Consider the following 23192-nt stretch of genomic DNA (forward strand, 5'->3'; position numbering starts at 1 on the left):
GAACTGGCGGCTGTGATTGCAGAGCCATTGGCCATTATCTTTGAAAACTCCAGTGCCCCAGGGGTCGGTCCTGGGGCCGGTTTTGTTCAATATCTTCATAAATGATCTGGAGGATGGTGTGGATTGCACTCTCAGCAAATTTGCAGATGATACTAAACTGGGAGGAGTGGTAGATACGCTGGAGGGCAGGGATAAGATACAGAGGGACTTAGACAAATTGGAGGATTGGGCCAAAAGAAATCTGATGAGGTTCAATAAGGATAAGTACAGGGTCCTGCACTTAGGACGGAAGAACCCCATGCACCGCTACAGACTAGGGACCGAATGGCTAGGCAGCAGTTCTGCGGAAAAGGACCTAGGGGTGACAGTGGACGAGAAGCTGGATATGAGCCAGCAGTGTGCCCTTGTTGCCAAGAAGGCCAATGGCATTTTGGGATGTATAAGTAGGGGCATAGCGAGCAGATCGAGGGACGTGATTGTCCCCCTCTATTCAACATTGGTGAGGCCTCATCTGGAGTACTGTGTCCAGTTTTGGGCCCCACACTACAAGAAGGATGTGGATAAATTGGAGAGAGTCCAGCGAAGGGCAACAAAAATGATTAGGGGTCTGGAACACATGACTTATGAGGAGAGGTTGAGGGAACTGGGATTGTTTAGTCTGCGGAAGAGAAGAATGAGGGGGGATTTGATAGCTGCTTTCAACTACCTGAGAGGTGGTTCCAGAGAGGATGGTTCTAGACTATTCTCAGTGGTGGAAGAGGACAGGACAAGGAGTAATGGTCTCAAGTTGCAGTGGGGGAGGTTTAGGTTGGATATTAGGAAAAACTTTTTCACTAGGAGGGTGGTGAAACACTGGAATGCGTTGCCTAGGGAGGTGGTGGAATCTCCTTCCTTAGAAGTTTTTAAGGTCAGGCTTGACAAAGCCCTGGCTGGGATGATTTAATTGGGGATGGGTCCTGCTTTTGAGCAGGGGTTTGGACTAGATGACCTCCTGAGGTCCCTTCCAACCCTGATATTCTATGATTTGGTACATCTTTTTTGCTATCCAGGGGGCACACTATAACTAAATACATTTATTTCAGCAATTACATAGCTTAATATTTTCAGATTCTTATTTATTGTACATGTTAGTATTTTAGAAAATGGTAAAAGATATATTGCTTGTTTACTTGATACTTAACTTTTTTCTTATGATGAGAATGGTAACTGCAATTTAACACAAAATGGTATATACAAATATTTGTATTAAACAAAGCAGCCTTGCATATTTTGGATACATACACTTCCTTTATCAAAATATGTTTCACATTTACAACTACATGATTTATTAAACAGAGGGGTTAGCTGTGTAGTAAGCTGATTAAACATTATTTCAGGTCAGCCTGGGAAAATTTTCAAATATGCCTAAGTGAAAGTGACTGGCCCTTAAGTGCCTAGTCTCACCAGAGCCTCTTGAAAATGAGACCGTCTCCTTTGTTACTTAGGCTGAGCTATTGCACCTTATTTATAAAGCCTGACCTCAAAAGTTTTCCCCAATTTTCTTTGTATAGAAAAGCATCCTTTAACTCAAAGTTTTTGATAGAGGCTCATGGATTTATCGTATTTATTTTGTATTAAAATTGTATTTAAATATTGTAAGCTATTATAATAAATTTTGGCCTTAATGTGTTTTGTATTAAATTCAGATTTCACTTTAAACAAAAACAACTTATAATTTAAATAACAAAATGAAAAAAAATCTGATCTCAATTAAAGTGTCACAGATTTTTATCTACCCTGCTTTTAAACATGAGTAGTCACAATGAATTTAGGACTACTCACATGCTTCATCTGATAAAAAAAAATAATCAAGATTCGTGCAATTTACCTGTAATAGACATTATACACACAGGATGTTGAGGACATTTTTTTAGGTCGAGCCCACGTTAAAGTGACTTCACCAGAGAAATCAGCTGTCCACTGGAGATTCTGGACTTTGTACACAATTGTGTCATCTATGCAGACAATAGAAAATACTTTATTTTAGAGAGGAAAATGAAAGCAGTGCTTTACAGAATAGGGGGCAAAGGGTTACGTGGCAGAAGCAGTGCATACAGCTGTAGACTGAAGCATACACTTAAACAATCAATGCCCACAGACAAAGCACCATCTGAAATTATTCAGAAGAGCATTAATGGTCCTGGATTGGCCCTTTTCACCAATCTGATCTAAGAAGTCACTTCTCTACTTGTGGAACACCTCTAGGTCATGAATCTCTGCAAAGCTTGTGAACTGTCCGGATCATGGACCTTTTCTGCACGCTTTTCTTTATAATGCCTAGAACACAGAGGGAGGATGGCGAAGAAGGCTGGTCTTGGGGCCAAGGCAGTGAGATTCAGGTGATCTGGATTCTGTAGCTTGCTTTGCCGGAGTCTCCCTCTGTGACCTTGGGCCAGTCATTTAGTTTCTCTGTGCCTCAGTTTCCCCACTTGTAAAAAAGAGGAAAATTGCACTTCATTACCACACAGACATGCTGGGAGGATCCATTCACTGATGTTTGTGGGACACTTGGATAATACAGCGCTGAGGGCTGCGTAAGCGTCTAGACAGATAGCTGGTGCTAACCAGCAGTGTTCAGATAGTGTCATTTATTCCTTTAGGTCACCTGCTTCTTTCTCCTTATTGGAGAATGTGTGCGAGGCTCAATGTCCGAGTAAGCCGGGCTGCCAATCAGCTCTACAGTTCGGCTCTGTGGAAGGCAGCGCGCTCTAGCGGCTGCAACAGGGGACTTGCAACCAGGACACGTCGTTTCTAATTCTAGCTAGTGCCCTGCCCTTCTCTGTGCTTCACTTTCTCCATCTGAAACACATGAGGCTTAATCGCCAGCTGTTCATTAAGTACTTTGAGATCCTCAGCTGGAAAGCCCTAGAAATATCATCAAAGCTAACGAATGTCTGGTAGTTCCACACTCTCCACTCGCTGCAAATACAACCCCCCCCCCCCCATATCTGCAGGCCACCTTATTCCCCTTTATGTGCAGTCTGTCGTGCTCTGTGTCCCACTTCCCCCCCTCTCATTGCTCAGCTGCCAGGCCTCTGAGCTGTGGACTCCAGCTCCGCTCCCAGGACCCTACTTAGCCCACTGGTTTCATTTCCAGTTTATTAAGGAAACTAAACAGAGAGCTCTGAGTTGCTCCTGATAGTTTCCTAATCAGCTGAAAATTAAACCAATGAGCCTACCAGCCTTTGGGGGAGGAGATGAAATCTCCCAGCACCAGCAAGTCTAGCAAAATAAAGCAAGGGTTTCTTGCCTCACTTCAGCATTCCAGCCCAGCTGTGGGTCTCAGTGGCTCCTTGGCCCCCAGTCTGGGCCGCTTCTCAGAATCAATATTTAATTAAAGAACTACAAACTGATTGATGTTCAGTACCCCGAGCAGTTTACTGGGAAAATGGCTGAATCCCACATCTGGGAAAAGACAGTGATCGATGTTGTTATTATCTACTCAGAATGGACCAGGACTTCCAATCAACGTGTAACACGTCTGGCTCCAGGGGTAATGATGGAGGGGGAAACTGAAAGTGGGGGAGCGAGGGAGCTTAGCTCTGTGCCTGTGCACTCCGGGATATATTTTCAGAGCAGGACACAGTGGGCAAAACGCACCCACTTATTGGCTGTGCTAATCAGGGAATGTCCTGTATTTGTATGCCGCTAAATGATTAATGTTATTTGCCTGCGTCTGCAATTGCTGTAGATGCATTGAAGGAAATTATGTGTGTGGAAGCAGGAAGGGAGGTGTCCGATTGTGAGCGGGAGGGGAGATGGACCATACGACTGTGAACAAAGCAGGGTTGATCAAGGTGATTGTGAATGAAGGACAGGCACCCGTGAGACAACGTCTGTATAATAATGTGGTCTGTGCTATGGAAAAAATGAGAACTTCCATGTCAGTGCATTTACTTACCGGTGCAGTTTCTCTCATCGCTACTATCTGAACAGTCCAGAAATCCATCACACCGTTCTGTTGTCATGATACAGGCTTCCCCATCTTCACACTTATAACCATACGGGCATGATAGTGTGCTGTGAGTAGCTGGAAGATGGAAAAGCATTGCATGATTCAAAGCAGGAGAGCTCATTTACAAGTTTCCTGTCCGGAACATCTCACACAGTGCTGTCAAGCACGTCGCTAAACCGCAGCCATACTGAAATGCAGAGGTGGCCGCATCTCGTTCATGGGCAAAGTGATCCCAGTATAGAATTTGTAATTATTGTTGTTACTACGTCCATATTAGAACATCTTGCTGAGAACTTCTGGGGTGAATGGCATGACAGTGTCAATCACTAACCATGCTGGTAACTAGAGTGCTCTAGGAGGGTTATATTTTGCACCCTGAGGTTAAGAAACTAATCTTCAGTTGTGCCAAACAGTAATTTTAAAAAAAGCAAGTGATAGGTAATGGTTTTATTGTGAGCTTTTAACATAAAAACAGAAATTTTAATGCATCTCTCTATAGATGAAGGGACTGAGCTTAATTTTCAAATTTGGGAAGTTGAGGCAAAATGGCAGTCTGGCATCTAAACAGGTGCCCACGTTTGTTTGAGTCTCTAAGCCCAATTTTCAAACACTGAGTCAGATTTTCAAAAGTGCTCAGCCCCCAGCAGCTCCAATAGTTCTCTGAGCATGTCTGAAAATCTGGTGCTATATCTTTCTGTCTGTACTTAATACATATATTCATATATATTTCCCCGCCGCGTGAATTCTGAATGTGACGTCCGCCTTTGTATTGTTTTCCATATCCTTATCACATTTTCACACTAGGCCAGCAAGAACTTGACAATGCCCCAGTGAAGTCAATAGCAAAACTCCCAATGAGAGCAATATCACACTATGAAGCTACCAACTACCATCCTGTTTTAATTAATGTTTTCTGATCAACTCATATAACATTGTCAGGGTATGATGTTATAAACAGACACAAACTGAGTCTCACTCAAAACTTATTTTTCCAATATTAGTCTTTTCGCAACATACCCTTGCTATTTCTCTGATGTTAAAGCCATATAAAGAGGGCAGTCTTGTCTAGTGGTTAGCGCAGTAGGCTAAGAGTCACACGAACTGGGCTCTACTTCTTATTCTGCCCTTGGCCTGCTGTGTGAATTTGCGCAAATCACTTCCTCTCTCTGTGCACATTTCCACTTCTGCTCTTTGTCTACCTTGTCTGTAGAGATAATGAGCTCTATGGGGGCAAGGACCATCTCGCACTAACTCTGTACAGCATCTAGTACCGTGATGCTCTAACCTAGGCGCTACTGTAATACTGCTAATAAATGTGTGTCTGTTTTTACTTTGGTACTGCACTAAATGCATTACAGTGCATTATTCATTGCATACCACTAGCATGGATTCCGCTTGCACTGACGCGATTTTCTGTGGTCTTTTCTTTAAAGAAAGCCTTGCTCAGAGAGAGCTAAAGCACCGCTCAGCCTGTGGGAAATGAGCACTTACGACAGTTCATTTCATCTGTGCCATCCTGGCAGTCTCTCAAGCCATCACATCGCTTCCAGTTAGGGATGCACTTCCTCAGTTGCTGACACTCAAACTCAAACCTGCTGCACCGGCCGAGGGAGGTGGTGGAAGTCGCAGTTACGTTGACTACTGGGAACCAGAGGAAGAGAATAGTCAGCAAACTACACAAGCAATAGCAGAACCCCCCACTGGGCAATGGCAATGACTGACAGACTGAGTTGTCTATTGGTTCCTCTAGTTCAGAATCGGTTTGCATCTCCCCACTCCACCAGATGGCAGCCGCTTCCTGTATAAAGAAGTAACTAAATCCACCGCTGCCTCCTTTACCAAATCCCATATGTCCTAACCAGGGCCAGCTCCCCTCACTGTTTCAGGGGTTACAGTGCAAAAGCTGGCCTGCTACTCTAAAGGCAACCTACAAATGGAGATGCTGGCATGTGCTCAGGCTTCTAAGTCTGGAAAGGAACCAACTGCAGCTCGCTCCCACCTGAAAGGTGTCTCTTCCTATACACAATCAGAGATTGTTATGGCTGCAAGCATGTAACAACCTACTTTGAGCTGGGACAGAGATGTGTTTTCTAAGCAGCCACTGCTCCATGGCAAATATTTCCACTGATTCTCAGAACTCAGAGTGAGTGAGCCAAATTCTCTCCTGCTACAAGTGGGTGCAAGTCCATGTGAGTGAACAGATTGGCACCCTTTCACCCAGCATATAGTTTGGCCCAAATCTTTTCTAACATTTACATTTGGGGCTTTATTTCTCAGGAACACATTTGCAGGGAATAACCACCACTGAGTGTAAAACGAAGCGGCAGGGAAGGAGAAAACCTTACATAAAGTAGGGCAGGCTTCTTCATCTGAGCCATCTGTGCAGTCCTGATATCCATCGCAAACCCAGCTGTTCATGATGCACGCGCCGCTGTTGCAACGGAAGTGGTTAGGTAAACACGTCACTGGGGCGGATGTCGTAAAGGGAAGGATCTGTGAACCTAAAAATAAACCAGTGAGAGTTGATCTTACTGGACATGTTCCTACGTCTGATTATGTGCTAAAAGCTTTTTCTGTTCCTAGGAGACTGAAAGGCAAAATCCCAGGACATCAGTTGGAAAAGGAGGAGGATGGGGAATATGTCACAAGCACAGTGTTTTTATTCTAGCAGCACAAAGCTGGCTCCGAGAGCCAGACCTAAACATAAAACAAAGCTGCAGTCAAAGGACAGGAACCTGAGGGTGAAAACACAGTGATGCATCTTACCGGTGTGTTTTTAAAAGGGTAGTACCACTTTAAGTGCGGGAAGGTGCACAGTGATTGCAGTGAGCTTTGTAGCCTTGGTCCCTGCAGGATGCAGACTATTCTACTGCCCCCTAGATTTCCTGCAGACATTTCCCTATAGCAGCTTCCAATATACATGGGTCTGCTCCTATGCGCCCTCCCCATAAGTGGATACAGACAAGCCACAGCCTCGTCAGCGCAGAGAACTCCAGTAGGTCAACACAGACAAAGTATGCATTCTGGCTCAGCACAGAAACCCTCTCCACATGCTAAAGCCATGGTCCCACAAATCAGATCTACCTGGGAGGACCCTTATATAATCCCAAGGTTCCACTGAAATCAAGGTTTTTCCATAAACAGATCTGATTGCAGCATTGGGGCCTTGATCAAGACAGCCCAGATGCCTTGCTGACCAGATAAAACAGTCAGGAAAGGATGAAGGGCTTACCTGTCTGTCACACAACTTAGCAGGGGATTTAAGGGAAGGGTGTGCTTTCCTCCTAGCAGGAGAAATAGACAAGGAGAAGACCTCTACAGACTGCAGCCCAGGTGGGGAAGGGGAACTGCTTTGATGTTACTCGAGTTTTCAACTTAACCAATATTGTGCCTGAGGGAAGGGGCTGTAACAGACACAGAGACCACCAGCTTACACGATAGCACGCAATCCAAAGAGCCTGGTCTACATGCCGCATGTGTGCCGATTTCACTAAATCTGTTTAAAAACCAATTCAGTTAACTCTGTGCAGCCTCCTAGTGTGAACGTGCTCAACCTGGTTTAGGTGCATCTATGCTAGGGAACAGAGTAACAGCAGTGTTAGTCTGTATTCGCAAAAAGAAAAGGAGTACTTGTGGCACCTTAGAGACTAACCAATTTATTTGAGCATAAGCTTTCGTGAGCTCATCCGATGGAGTGAGCTGTGGCTCATGAAAGCTTATGCTCAGATAAATTGGTTAGTCTCTAAGGTACCACAAGTCCTCCTTTTCTTTATGCTAGGGAACTGCATCAATTTAACTACACGGGTTTCTAAACAGATTATGTGAAATGGGTGCACATATTTGTCTGTAGACCACGCTAAAAGATTCTCTGCTGGACAGGAAGCTTCTGTACCGTTTATTTAAACAAACATACTGTGTAAAAATGACTGAGTCAGGGTACTTTTGTTTTGTGCTACAATCAATGTAAAACATGGAACTCACTGCTTGAACAAGGCAATAATAAGGACTCAGCAGAGGGCTAAGTGCTACAACTGTGATGTATCAGCTGTTTTAAAAATGAGTGGCTCGATGGAACATAAAATCATCACTGATAAAGTCTCCAGATGACACAGAGATTCAGGGAGTGGTAAATAAGGAAGAGGACAGGTCACTGATACAAAGCAATCTAAATTGCTTAGTAAGCTGGACACAAGCAAACAATATGTGTCTTAATAGCTAAACGTAAAATTATACATTGAGGAACAAAGAATGTAGGCCGTACTTACAAGAGGGGAGACTATCCTGAGAAGCAGTGACTGAAAAAGACTTGGGGTCATGGTGAATAATCAACTCTCATTGTGAAGCTGTGGCTATTAAGGCTAAGGTGTGATCCTTGGACATATAAACAGGGGAATCTTGAGTAGGAGTAGAGGCTATTTTACCTCAGCATTTGCCATTGGTGCGACCACTGCTAGAATACTGTGTTCGGTTTTGCAGTCCACATACCAGAAGGATGTTGATAAATTGGAGAAGGCTCAGAGAAGACCCATGAGAATGATTAAAGGATTGGAAAACATGCCTTAGAGAGAGGGATTCAAGGAGCTCAATCTATTTAGCTTAGCAAAGAGAAAGTTAGAGTGACTTGATTACAGTCTACATGAGGAGCAAAAATTTGATAATGTTATAGCAACAGCTGGAAGTTGAAATTAGACAAATCCAGAGTGGAAATAAGGTGTAAATGTTTAACAGTGAGCGTTATTAGCTTTTGGAACAATTTACCACTAATTGTAACGGATTCTCCATCACTGGCAATTTTTAAATCAAGATATGGGATGTTTTTCTAAACTTTGTGCTCTAGTTCACACAGGAATTAATTCAGGGAAGTCCTATGGCCTGTGTTATGCAGGAGGTCAGATTAGATGATCGCACAGTGGTCCCTTCTGGCTTTATAATCTATGGAACAGATAACTGAGGCAGCAGCCACCCTTGCTCTTACCCCCACATTCCTTCTCGTCAGACCAATCACCACAGTCGTTCTCCTCATCACATTTCCACCGGTTAGGGATGCAGTGGCCATTCTCACACTGGAACTGGTAGTAGCGAGAGCAGTTCGGCACTTCCGTTGGGTTTTCTAACAATGATAGGAAACTGTCATGAGGTCCAGCATTCCTGACTCCTCGGTGACCCAGGCTCTGTCCATCCTAAAGGTGAAGCCTGACTAGTGGTGCTCCATAGCTCACAGAAGCAGTGCTGTTTTCCTGATAAGCAAACCCCCATCCCTCACAATCTCCACTAGGGTTTTGTCATTGTTATTTACGCAGCTCCCGAAGTGGGCTAGATGGTGTATGGACAGGGAATAGAAACAGCCTCTGCTCCATGGAGCTTACCATTGAAAACCAGATCGCGCACAGTAAGGCAAGAGATGAGGTGGGGGGAATGGAGTGGAAAACGTGGCTAACACAGTCTGAACATGCGGTTGGCTGTGCATGTTTTCCTAAGGCTTGCAGGGAATAATTACTAACCCTGCTCTCAGATATAAGACTGGACTGGGAATCTGTGCAGCAAATGTGCTCACATATGGCTTCAAGTCAACCACAGTATAGAGAAGGCCCGATATCAGATTATCAAGAATTCAGTGGATATGGTCATGGGAGGCAGCACGGTCTAGTGGATAGACACAGGACTGGCATTCAGGAGACCCAAATTCTGTTTGCAGTTCTGCCACTGGACTGCACGGTAGCCTTAAGCAAGCTAAGTTACTGCTCTGTGCCGCAGTTTCCCTAATGGTAAAATAGGGATAATGATACTGCTCTCATTAAAACAGTGAAATCAACAAACAAAAAACGCTATCCATCTCTCTCTCTATAAAGTGATTGCAGTCTTCCCCATGGTGACCACTTGGTATCTTAGGGTAAGGCAATGCTGTTAATACCCAAAATAAGACTGAGCTGAGGTAGGAAGGGTTAATGATCCTCTCTGCTCACCACAGTTTGCTTCATCAGAGTAATCCCCACAGTCATCCATCCCGTCACATTTCCACACCAAACTGATGCACACGCCATTCTGGCACTGGAAGTTGAACTGGTCGCAGGTCCGGTGAAACTCTGGGTCTTGAGCTAAAAGGGACAAAGCGAAGTTAAAAAAATAAAAAGTCAAATGCAGCTGTTCTTTCTGAGAGCTTTAGAACAAAGGCAAAGGGCTCAGATCGTGGCTAGCTGTGAGGAGGAGAGGGCAGGGCACAGAGAATCCAGTCTGCCTCATTGCAGAATGGTTCCTTGTGCATGGTTGTGCAATGGTTCCTTGTGCATCTGGCCTGCAAGGACTGGCACTGCTTCACACAGACAATGCTGCTAGCAACCCACAGGAGATGGAGCAGCTTTCTGGCCAGACAGGGGGAATGGAGCTGATGCACAGGAAGCACCAGCTGCACCTTTACAAAGAGCGGAAGCAGATTCCTTATACAGCAGCAAGACATCAAACACTAACTGCCTAGAGCTTGGAAGAAACATCCTCTGCACGCAGAATAGCCCATAACTGTCTATTATGGGCTTCCCTGCACCTTCCTCTGAAGCTTCTGGCACTGGCCAGTGGAGGAAAGAGGATACAGTACTAGATGGACCACTGGTCCAGTTTGGCAGTCCCTATGTTCACACACAGACGTACACTCCTCCAGCTGCCCTGGCTGGCATTACATTGACTCAGCTGGAATGATCTGCGAGAGAGGATGTATGCACCCACTGGCCCCAAAGCAGCGTCTGGCTGTAAAAGCCAGGTTAGAGTCCTATGGGCCAAAAGCCCAGCTTTGTCAAACATGCTGGTGAAACAACTGGTCCCACTGAACTTGGACTAAAAGCATCCCAGGGATAAAAGTAATTGCTTGGATTTTGGTGACAACCCACCCAAAACAGCAGCCAACAGAAACCAGGATTTTTAATGTCAACAAAGTGCTACTCAGATCATTTACATCCAGAATGGTCCTGATTTAAAGGAACATACAAGTGGCTTGGTATGTCACTGACACAGTCCAGAAATGACACACTAAACCCCTCTGTGCTCTCCCGAAGGATGCTTATTTATTCCCTTCTGGTATCTCTTCAGAGCGGTGTTGCCTAGTGGATGGAGCATTGGACTGGGGTGGGGCTCTGCAGACCGTGGTTTCTAATCGCAGTTTTGCCACTGGCCTGCTGGGTGATATGGGGCAAGATATTTCACTGCCCGGTGCCTCTGTTCCCCCCCATGAGGATAATGGTACTGACCTTTGTAAAGTACTTTGAGATCTACTGATGAAAAGCACCAGGTATTAGGTAAAGGCGAGGTTATTGGTATTGCTGTCACACTTACAGCATCCAGCATAGCTGGCGTCTTCATCCGAGCCATCCCGACACTGCACAATGCCGTCACACACCATGGAGTGGAACAGGCACTGCTGCCGGTTCTTACACACAAAGTCCATGTAACGCGTGCACAGGGGGTCTGGAGGAATCAAAGGGATTGCAGGGGGAATGACAGCATTTCAGTGCATGGCGGTAAGAAACATTTGTACAGTGCCTAGCACAATGCGATCCTGGTCTGTGACTAGGCTCCTACATGCTATGGTAATACAAATAATATGTAATAACTACACTGTACACCAAGTTCTTTTGTTGTCTAATCTATCTGTACTTAACCACCCTCTCTGACTTACAGAGAGTCAAATACAGTGGCTAGATCTTATCAAGCGCTGGATAATTTTGATGACCAATAATACAAGCTACGCAGCTATTCAGGCTTATCTTGTGTCATGTGTCAGGATGAAAGCGACATGCAGTAGGTATCAAGAAGGAATCGCCCGCCACCCTGTCTATAGAGCTACATAGGTGGCTATGTACATTATACAGGGAGCTTTTGCTTTCCTTTGAAGCATGAGGTGTTCCAGACGGGATGTGGTATTCAACTGACCCATCTGGTGCTGCAAATTCTGAGTCCCTGTGTGTACCCACCGCAGTGCTGTTCATCAGAGCCATCAGAGCAGTCATGCAGACCATCACAGTGCTTGCTATTTGGGATGCAGGTTCCATTCGGACACTGGAAACCGTTGCACTTTTTTTCTGAAATTCATTTGAAAAAGCAGCCTTAAGTATGGAAGAACTTCAGCACAGAGGAACATAATTAGGGTTTGGTTTTGTTTGTTAGTCCAGAATGGACAAATCCCAGGGGCACGCAACACCACGAAGAAAACCCCCAGGATCAGCTGCACCCTTTGTCCATATAGTCTATTTAGATTGGAGGCTCTTTGGGACAGGGACTGCGCACGCAAAGGGGCCCTGGTCTTGGACGTGTGCCACAATAAACCAAAGAATAATTATGTGGTTTTAGGGCTCCCCAAGTTTGCTGCTGTTCTGTTGCATCCGTTTAAGAGTGACAAAGCTAGTGTCCATTCCATAAGACGACAGGCCAGTGACTTAGAAAGTAACAACTGTAATTTCCCCCCACCCCTCGGGCGAGATGAGAGCTCTCACCACACTTGATAGGGTCCTCGTCGGAGCCATCCTGGCAGTCAGAGTCGCCATCACATGCCCACCTCTGGGGAATGCAATGCCCATTGTGGCACTGGAAACTGGAGGCTTCACACGTATGGTATACTGCTGAAAACAAACAGAAAAAAAGGAAGCATTTACAGACTCATTGATTTCAACTAGGCTCCATGTAAATCAACCACCATTCTTTTCTTTTGTTAAGTTTATTTGTGACACATTTAAATATATGTTCACATACATACTATTATTAATAATTACTATTTGTATTGTGACAGCATCTACGAGCCAGAGTCATGGGCCAGGACTCCATTGTAGTAGGCACTCTACATGTTGATTTATCGTCCTTTAATGGGTGTCAGGGCTCCAGAGTTCCATTTGGCTGGCTTACTGACTTGCTCTGTGATCCTGAGCAAGTCATCTTATCCTCTTGTGCCTCAGTTTCCCCATCTGTAGAATAGGGACAGTACTTACCAACCTACTGTACCTCATAAGGTTGACTGTGGAGGTTAATGAATGTTTCTAGAGCTCTCTGAGACCTCTGGAGTCAGCCCTTTCTTATCGTTTCAGTCCTTTGGGTCAGTTGGCAAAGGTAATGATGTCTGGCCCTTGCTGAAACAGCAACTGACAAACCTTTATATCGGAGGTGATACCACCAAAAGGGTTTTGAGCACCATTGCCATCTGCTGGCAGGGAGGATCTGCACACAAAAGTCTGACTTGGCACTGAGTGTCAAAAAGAGAACTTGTTTGTATTTTAGGTTCTCGAAGATATTCCTAACTAGACTTAAGATGGGATTTTTCAAAGTTTCCTAGGAGACTTAGACACCCAATTCCCAGTGGATATCGATAGAACTTGGGCACCCACCTCCCTTAGGCTCCCACTTTGAAAATCTCTGCCTAAAATATATTTTGTTTAAATAAGTCATTCTGGAGCCTAATTTATGTGCCGTACCTCTTCAAATAAAAAAACCACCCTAACATGAGAGAATACTCTTCATCACCTAGAAAAAGAGCAACATTTGATTTAATTAAATTGCATGCTACTACATTTTAACCTAGCTAGTGACATGAACTTCCAGATATTTGAAAATACTAGTCGTCTGGTACGAATATTCTATTAGGTATTCACTGTGAAATGTTATTATTTTAGATAAGAGCAATAAATGAGGCCAGCAGAGTTAGACGACATGTTTCTCAAATAATTGTGATTCTTATCGATAATTTCAATTTTAAGCTTAAAAAACCAATACACTTTCTGAAGTAGGTTCACTTCTTCCTCGAGTAATTCTCACTCAGAAAGTCATGAGAGATCAGCGATACCAATATGTATGTCCTTTCACACCCACACACTTGGAATACCAACTACTGGAATCCCCAAGCTAAACAGTTCCAACCATATATACTGAAGAAATTCTGTAATGGATTTAGTAATTACATACGTCTAAATTCTGTGGTTATGGTTTAAGCATAACTCCCATTGATATAAAAGGGAGTTTGCTCAAGTAAATTCTCCAGAACTTGATCCAGAACCAGGACATTTATTGTTCAAAAATATATATGTTTGGAAAACCGCATTTAAACCTGAAGAATTTACACTGCGTAACTTTAAAGCCAAAAGGGACCATGCTGATAATCTAATCTGATCTCCTGCATAACCAGATTAGAGACCTTCGCCCAGTAATTTCTGCATCTAACCTATACCTTCTATTTGGGTTAGGGCATATCTTTTAGAAAGACAGCTCGTCTTGATTTAAAGATTTCAAGTGATGGAGAATCCACCACATCTCTAAATAAGTTAATTAGCCTCCGTAACACTGCACCCCGTATTTTTCATCATGATATTATGATATGATTATGATGTATTTTATGAAAGATAGGTGATGTGAGATGTCATTAGAAGAGTTATATTTGCTGAATATGATTATCCTATTTGTATGCATGTATCATTTTTGTATCCGAAGGTATGAATATTGACTATGTAACTGTATTTCAAATGTAGTCACCCCTGGGTAACACCCACTAGACAAGATGTTTTCAGCCTAGATAGTGGGTGGGGAAGGGCCTATTCAGGGCAATGGGCCATTAGGAAAAAACAATAGCCATTAGGAGAAGCTTATCTCCCACCTGGGGAGCCTTCCCGAAAACGATACAGACAGCCTCTGAGTAATGGCTGCTATGACTCTATAAGGACATATGATGAAACCATATGTCTCTGGACTCCATCTTGGGATGTCAGTATTTTCCCACAGACTAGTCTGGGAACCATGCTTTGGGAACACAGGATTCCTGCCCTATGCAAAAACGATATACAGCAGGGAGTGACATCATCTGGACTTCTTCACTCCCCACACAAGAAGACTCCTGGAAACACCTGAGGAACAAAGACTAATTTGGGGAAGTGCTGGACCCAGGCTAAAATGATTTTTAGCCTGTGAATGAGACACCTGGGGATTCCAAGCTGTAAAACAAGTGCAGCTTGCCCCTTAAGAATCTGCAGCCTGCTTGTATCATCATAGAATCATAGAATATCAGGGTTGGAAAGGACCCCAGAAGGTCATCTAGTCCAACCCCCTGCTCGAAGCAGGACCAATTCCCAGTTAAATCATCCCAGCCAGGGCTTTTTCAAGCCTGACTTTAAAAACCTCGAAGGAAGGAGATTCTACCACCTCCCTAGGTAACGCATTCCAGTGTTTCACCACCCTCATAGTGAAAAAGTTTTTCCTAATATCCAATCTAAACCTCCCCCATTGCAACTTGAGACCATTACTCCTCGTTCTGTCATCTGCTACCATTGAGAACAGTCTAGAGCCATCCTCTTTGGAACCCCCTTTCAGGTAGTTGAAAGCAGCTATCAAATCCCCCCTCATTCTTCTCTTCTGCAGCCTAAACAATCCCAGCTCCCTCAGCCTCTCCTCATAACTCATGTGTTCCAGACCCCGAATCATTTTTGTTGCCCTTCGCTGGACTCTCTCCAATTTATCCACATCCTTCTTGTAGTGTGGGGCCCAAAACTGGACACAGTACTCCAGATGAGGCCTCACCAATGTCGAATAGAGGGGAACGATCACGTCCCTCGATCTGCTCGCTATGCCCTTACTTATACATCCCAAAATGCCATTGGCCTTCTTGGCAACAAGGGCACACTGCTGACTCATATCCAGCTTCTCATCCACTGTCACCCCTAGGTCCTTTTCCGCAGAACTGCTGCCTAGCCATTCGGCCCCTAGTCTGTAGCGGTGCATTGGGTTCTTCTGTCCTAAGTGCAGGACCCTGCACTTATCCTTATTGAACCTCATCAGATTTCTTTTGGCCCAATCCTCCAATTTGTCTAGGTCCTTCTGTATCCTATCCCTCCCCTCCAGCGTATCTACCACTCCTCCCAGTTTAGTATCATCCGCAAATTTGCTGAGAGTGCAATCTACACCATCCTCCAGATCATTTATGAAGATATTGAACAAAACCGGCCCCAGGACCGACCCCTGGGGCACTCCACTTGACACCAGCTGCCAACTAGACATGGAGCCATTGATCACTACCCGTTGAGCCCGACAATCTAGCCAGCTTTCTACCCACCTTATAGTGCATTCATCCAGCCCATACTTCCTTAACTTGCTGACAAGAATACTGTGGGAGACAGTGTCAAAAGCTTTGCTAAAGTCAAGAAACAATACATCCACTGCTTTCCCTTCATCCACAGAACCAGTAATCTCATCATAAAAGGCGATTAGATTAGTCAGGCATGACCTTCCCTTGGTGAATCCATGCTTACTGTTCCTGATCACTTTCCTCTCATGCAAGTGCTTCAGGATTGATTCTTTGAGGACCTGCTCCATGATTTTTCCAGGGACTGAGGTGAGGCTGACTGGCCTGTAGTTCCCAGGATCCTCCTTCTTCCCTTTTTTAAAGATTGGCACTACATTAGCCTTTTTCCAGTCATCCGGGACTTCCCCCGTTCGCCAAGAGTTTTCAAAGATAATGGCCAATGGCTCTGCAATCACAGCCGCCAATTCCTTCAGCACTCTCGAATGCAACTCGTCCGGCCCCATGGACTTGTGCATGTCCAGCTTTTCTAAATAGTCCCTAACCACCTCTATCTCCACAGAGGGCTGGCCATCTCTTCCCCATTTTGTGATGCCCAGCGCAGCAGTCTGGGAGCTGACCTTGTTCGTGAAGACAGAGGCAAAAAAAGCATTGAGTACATTAGCTTTTTCCACATCCTCTGTCACTAGGTTCCCTCCCTCATTCAGTAAGGGGCCCACACTTTCCTTGGCTTTCTTCTTGTTGCCAACATACCTGAAGAAACCCTTCTTGTTACTCTTGACATCTCTCGCTAGCTGCAGCTCCAGGTGCGATTTGGCCCTCCTGATATCATTCCTACATGCCCGAGCAATATTTTTATACTCCTCCCTGGTCATATGTCCAACCTTCCACTTCTTGTAAGCTTCTTTTTTATGTTTAAGATCCGCTAGGATTTCACCATTAAGCCAAGCTGGTCGCCTGCCATATTTACTATTCTTTTGACTCATCGGGATGGTTTGTCCCTGTAACCTCAACAGGGATTCCTTGAAATACAGCCAGCTCTCCTGGACTCCTTTCCCCTTCATGTTAGTCCCCCAGGGGATCCTACCCATCCATTCCCTGAGGGAGTCGAAGTCTGCTTTCCTGAAGTCCAGGGTCCGTATCCTGCTGCTTACCTTTCTTCCCTGCGTCAGGATCCTGAACTCAACCAACTCATGGTCACTGCCTCCCAGATTCCCATCCACTTTTGCTTCCCCCACTAATTCTGCCCGGTTTGTGAGCAGCAGGTCAAGAAAAGCTCCCCCCCTAGTTGGCTCCTCTAGCACTTGCACCAGGAAATTGTCCCCTACGCTTTCCAAAAACTTCCTGGATTGTCTATGCACTGCTGTATTGCTCTCCCAGCAGATATCAGGAAAATTAAAGTCACCCATGAGAATCAGGGCATGCGATCTAGTAGCTTTCGTGAGCTGCCGGAAGAAAGCCTCATCTACCTCATCCCCCTGGTCCGGTGGTCTATAGCAGACTCCCACCACTACATCACTCTTGTTGCACACACTTCTAAACTTAATCCAGAGACACTCAGGTTTTTCTGCAGTTTCGTACCGGAGCTCTGAGCAGTCATACTGCTCCCTTACATACAGTGCTACTCCCCCAACTTTTCTGCCCTGCCTGTCCTTCCTGAACAGTTTATAACCATCCATGACAGTACTCCAGTCATGTGAGTTATCCCACCAAGTGTGGGCTCTTAGGGTGAGAATCTGCTAATTCATATCCAGTCTATTTCGTAGATTAAGCTTAGTTCGCGTTTTTTATTTGCTAGGTAATCTGCTTTGATCTGTTTGCTATCACTTATAATCACTTAAAATCTATCTTTTGTAGTTAATAAACTTGGTTTTGCTTTATCTAAACCAGTGAGTTGGAGTAAAGTATATGGGAATCATAACTCAGGGGCAAAGGCTGTTGCATGTTCCTCTCCACACTGAGGGAGGGGGCGAATTTTATGAGCTTATGCTGTACAATTCCCTGTGCAGCGTAAGACGGTTTAATTTTGTGTTTATACTCCAGAAGGGGTGTGCGCCTGCGAAGCTGGGAGTTGCCTAAGCTGTAGCCTTCCTATGCAGAAGCTGGTCAGAGAGCATGCATATAACTGCAGCTGGGTGTGTCCCGACCTGTATGTATGCTGGTGAAAGTGAAAGCTGGAGGGCTTTGCAGGTGATCATAGCAGTACAATGGGAGAGGGAGCCCAGGCTGGTGGGAAAGGGGCCTCAGTGGTACCCCATTTCCAGGTGGCACCCCAGGGGGAACCTGCCACAGCTTCCCTCAAAAATCTTCATCTTGTTTCTTGTTTCTCGTCTGAATTTGTCAAGCATCAACTTCCAACCACCAAACGTCATTATACCTTTTTCTGCTAGATTAAATAGCCTTCTACAATCAGAATTCTCTTCACTGTGTAGATACTTGAAGACTGTTTAACTGAAAATATCAGAGCAGATGTAACGTATGAAAAGTGGGGACTGAATTTTAGTATGTTCTTAGGTCTCGTCTCACTTATACCCACTAGTGTAAACTCCGTTGTCATCACTGGGTTGACTCCAGTGTATGAGTAGAGAATCCGGTCCGCTAATTCAAGGCCTGATGTAAAAGTGTCAATCCGGAGTGACTCTATTTTCTCCAGCTGAGTTGCACTGGTGTAAATCAGCTGTCAGTAAAAGGGGAATCAGGTCCTTAGCGTACGACTTTGCATAAATTACATCCTCTTTATAGCTCAACCGCTGCAGCTGGAATGCTAGGCAAAGAGGCAAGCATGCTGAAGACCAGTCGCAATTGGAGCTGAGCATCCCTTCTCTGAGATAAATAGTTTAGAAATTGCTAAGAAAACCCTTCTTTCCTGCAATGCGTTTTACTGTTACAAAACAATCAGAGTCCAAGCTGTAAAATTAGGTCAGTGCACACCTAGCCTATCTTCAGTCTGTACATATTGTAACAACTGAGCACTTTTCAGGGAGAAGTATTCTTATTAGTTAACATCTTGATCTTCAGGACCAACGATTACAATTATGCCTCCTTATTTTGCAGATCTTCAAAGGTAGGGCAAGCCTGTTTTTATAGCAGACCATGGGGTAATACATTTTTTAAGCAAGTTTTGAAGCACTGTCAGGTGTAAACGGCTCTACAGATGAATGACCTCAACGTTGATTTGATTCCATCAGTGCAATCTTGCAAATATAAGCAAAAATGAATCATTGCGCACATCAAAAAAACAGTCAGCACTTTCAGAAACGCAGCAATTAAGTTGCTAAAATCAACACATCGTAAGCTAGATGCTTATTCTCTCAGGAATAAGATCTTATTAGTTTCCTGGCCCAATCTGTACATGCTGGGTCACCCACAGCTCCAACTGACAAGTTGTTCAGCACCTGTGAAAAACATGGCATGTAGCAACATGTTTGTGGGGCTTTATGCAAAAAGGGCATTCACTGGTGAGAGGTTTTTATTTTTAATAATTTCGAAAATCATGTTTCTCCCTTACTATTTATAAGCCTACAGAAATTTAAAACCAAAATTTGTTTCCCTGAAATTATTTTCTCTATTGCTTGTATCTGCCCTGGTTTGTTATTGTAGGGTCACTCATAACTATTGGGCTCCTACCACGGTTTGAGTTTTAGACTGTATTTCATACGCACTGTGACAGGGCCGGGCCAGATGGCTACAGGAGAGTAATAGAAGGCAGATATATTAGCCCCAGGCTAAGTAGCTCCCTTTTCCCTGGGTAAGGTAACAGGGAAGGTTCCAGAACAATCAGGAACCTTCTGGAGACAATTAAGACAGGCTGATTAGAACACCTGCAGCCAATCAAGAAGCTGCTAGAATCAATTAAGGCAGACTAATCAGGGCACCTGGGTTTTAAAAAGGAGCTCACTTCAGTTTGTGGTGAGCATGTGAGGAGCTGGGAGCAAGAGGCACTAGGAGCTGAGAGTAAGAACACAGACAGTTGGAGGACTGAGGTGTACAAGCATTATCAGACACCAGGAGGAAGGTCCTATGGTGAGGATGAAGAAGATGTTGGGAGGAGGCCATGGGGAAGTACCCCAGGGAATTGTAGCTGTCGCACAGCTGTTCCAGGAGGCACTTGAGACAGCTGCATTCCACAGGGCCCTGGGCTGGAACCCGGAGTAGAGGGCGAGCCCGGGTTCCCCCCAAATCCTCCCAACTCCTGGTCAGACACAGGAGGAGTCGACCTGGACTGTGGGCAGAAAAACGGCCAAGCTGAGGGCTGCCGTGAAGCTCCAAGGCGAGCAAATCCACCAATAAGCGCAAGACCCACCAAGGTAGAGCAGGAACTTTGTCACAGCACAAAACGATACATAGTTTGCCAATAAATATTAAGAAGGTGAAAAGGGGAGATGATCCACATTTTCTGTCTGCTAATTAACCTGGAGCATGTTTTAAATACAGGGGAGTATTGTAAGGGTAGGGTAGCCACTTCAGCTAAGAAGAGAGACAATTCAGAGCTAAGGCTCTCACTGCATTCTTCATTCATGCCAGAACAAATACTTAACAGGTACCTTATTTTCAAATCACATTAACGTACTCCTCTTCAAAAACCCCTTGCAAGGCAGGTGACTATTATCCCACTTTTACAGATGAGGAAACTGAGGCATGGAGGTTAAACAATTTAGCCACGGTCTTGGGGCAAATTACTATCAGCCATGGGATTAGAAATTGGTTCTGGCTCCATGCTCAACCCACTCGCCCGTCTGCTCCTATATTAGGATCTAGCGCAGTGGTTTCCAAAGTGGGGCATGAGTTTGTTTTAATGGGGTCGCCAGGCCCCGCATTAGACTCCCCGCTGCTCTGGGGCTGAAGCCAAAGCCCAAGCAACTTAGCAGCGTCCCTTGTGGCATGGGGCCCCCTGATTCTGGACTTTAGAATCTAGAGTAATACAGGGCACTGGGATCATGTAGTAATTTCTGTTGTGAGAAGTGGGCTGCAGTGCAATGAAGTCTGAGAACCGCTGATCTAGTCCAAAACCCACAGGTATCTCTCCACTGACTTCAGCCAGTGCTGGCTCAGTCCTTCAGTTGCGGCAGTGTTTCCATCTTAACTTTTGTGCCACTGCCCATCAGGATTCCCCTGCAGTAGCCACTCGCACAAAATACAGGAGCAACAGGGCAACGGAAGATTCACTCTCATGACACGGCAGGGTTAAACTGACGCCTTCCTGCGCAGCATGTGCTCTTCCGCACAGAGCTACCCGAATGCAAACCCTTTAAAAGCACAGCAGCTGATAGCTAGCAACGAGCAACTCCAGCAGAGGGTTTCTCGATCACATCCCAACGCTTACCCGTGCAGTTCGCTTCATCTGACCAGTCTCTGCAGTCGTTATCGCCATCACACATCCAAGAAAGACGAATGCACATCCCCGAGCTGCAGCTGAATTCATCACTTCTACACTGGTGAGCGTCTACAAACAAGGCACCCAAAGTTCAGATGGGGTGACGGGGGGTGGGGGGGATTGAACATAAGCTGTTGACTTAGAAGAAAGAGCTGACATTTCATAACCAGCAGCCTAAGCAGCTCAGAAAATCTGTTCTGGTCTTGAAAGTATTTTTAGTGCATTGTTTCTAGCCCTGAAAGATCAAGAGCTACCACGTCACTCTGATTCCCATCTTCTGTTCTTCCCGTGGATTTAACAGTCTGCTGCTCAGGAACTATTAGCCTTAGCCTTAGAGGTTGACAGCCTCACCCACAACCCATTCAAGACGCTGGGAGCTGCAGATGCTCAGCTGCCTTTGAAAATCAAGCCAGAATCTCCTTTGAAATTAGGGATTCTGAGCTCCTGAGGAAGTGCTGCAAAGAACTGGCTAGTGTGTGCCTGCACCACTGCCCCCTGCTGGATGGAGGTGGAGCTGCTCGACACTTTGCCATACACCCTAGACTGCATACAACTAATGGAGACTCCCCTTTCGGTTAGGAGCCTGTGCTGTTAATGCAGGAGGCTGAGTCCTAACCCTGCTATTACTGTGCTCATGATGTGCAGCCATGAGCTTGCTAAATGGCCAAGGATTTCTTACCAGTACGAAGCAACTGGGGGGAGGGTGAAGGGGAACCTACTGTTGCAGCACTTGAATTTGTAGCTTCAATGGCTTTAGGAAATACCAGACCTTGGAGCTGTCTAGCCTGTCCGGGTGCCTTGAGGCAGCTGTGTTTTTACCCTGCTCCAAGACCAAACATATCAACTCTCAGAAGCTGCATGAGTATAATTTTTAATCCTTGCCCGATTATTTTGTTTTAAGGCAGATGTGCATGGCAGGTGAAGGGAGCTGGGAACATCTGATATCAGCGCCTACCTGCCAGCTCAAGGCGTCACGCCTCGGGTGGGGTGGATATCGGCTGTCATTGCACTTTATTGCTCCTTTGTCCTATGCATCTCATCCCCTCCCCGGACCACATCTGCACTAGCTGCCTGACGGCATCCAGGGAGGGGCTAGCAAGCCCTGGACAGTGCAGCAAGGTGGGTCCCCTTCAGTGATCTCCTGAGAGCCAGAGATGCTGCCTTGCCCTGCCTCCATCCGGGCAGGCTTACCCCCTGCCTGGTGGAGAGAACAGTGATATTCTTCCTAAGGGGGGGAAGGGGAAGGACATCCAACTGAGACAAACAGCTCGCTCCTTATCACGCTTACCGCAGTGGCTTTCATCACTGTTATCTCCACAGTCGTCCTCCAGGTCACATTTATAGGACAGCGGGATGCAGGTCCCCGAGCCCTGGCAGCGGAACTGAGTCTCGCTATCACAGACTGTTGTGGCTAAAACAAGGCGGGGGAGGGAGGGAAAGAAGAAAGAGGTTTCAAGGCCACCAATTAAATAATTCTGCCCCGACCCAAACTCGCATGTTAAAATAAAAACAAGGGGAATAACATGGAGGGAAAGAGCTTCCTCGGAGCTATTCTTGCTACGGATTCTGGCTATGTGCTGGATGAATTTCTCCTAGTTCAGGGCAGTAAGGGCTTAATGGTCTGACCTGGAGATGGGACTGAAACCAGCTCCACACTGCAATACCACGCATGGAGAAAGTGCCCTCCAACCGGAGAGAAGAAAAGATGAGGAATTTGGTTTCACGGCTGGCTTGGCCTGACGTGGGGGACCTTGACTCTAAGCAGCCATCAGTTAGGAACCTTAGAAGCA

At 45.4% G+C, this 23192-nt stretch overlaps 1 protein-coding gene across 3 annotated transcripts in view; it reads right to left on the minus strand.

The window, feature by feature from the left end:
• The window catches only part of SORL1 (sortilin related receptor 1), a 105062-nt gene that overhangs the window by 22621 nt on the left and 59249 nt on the right, over positions 1 to 23192 (minus strand). Inside the window, exons 24-34 of one of the 3 annotated variants that reach the window (XM_075122291.1) lie at positions 22691 to 22813; positions 21352 to 21471; positions 12472 to 12594; positions 11953 to 12060; positions 11315 to 11446; positions 9958 to 10089; positions 8970 to 9104; positions 6340 to 6495; positions 5486 to 5635; positions 3941 to 4069; positions 1868 to 1994 (exon numbers count right to left, since the gene is read on the minus strand). In XM_075122291.1, the coding sequence (XP_074978392.1) occupies positions 1868 to 1994; positions 3941 to 4069; positions 5486 to 5635; positions 6340 to 6495; positions 8970 to 9104; positions 9958 to 10089; positions 11315 to 11446; positions 11953 to 12060; positions 12472 to 12594; positions 21352 to 21471; positions 22691 to 22813 (1435 nt within the window). Of the gene's footprint in view, positions 1 to 1867; positions 1995 to 3940; positions 4070 to 5485; positions 5636 to 6339; positions 6496 to 8969; positions 9105 to 9957; positions 10090 to 11314; positions 11447 to 11952; positions 12061 to 12471; positions 12598 to 21351; positions 21472 to 22690; positions 22814 to 23192 lie in introns of all 3 variants that reach the window. The other 2 variants (XM_048827663.2, XM_075122290.1) reach the window with 2 other exon arrangements.

Source organism: Caretta caretta, chromosome 22 (assembly GCF_965140235.1).
Source record: "Caretta caretta isolate rCarCar2 chromosome 22, rCarCar1.hap1, whole genome shotgun sequence".
Lineage (NCBI taxonomy): Eukaryota > Metazoa > Chordata > Testudines > Cheloniidae > Caretta > Caretta caretta.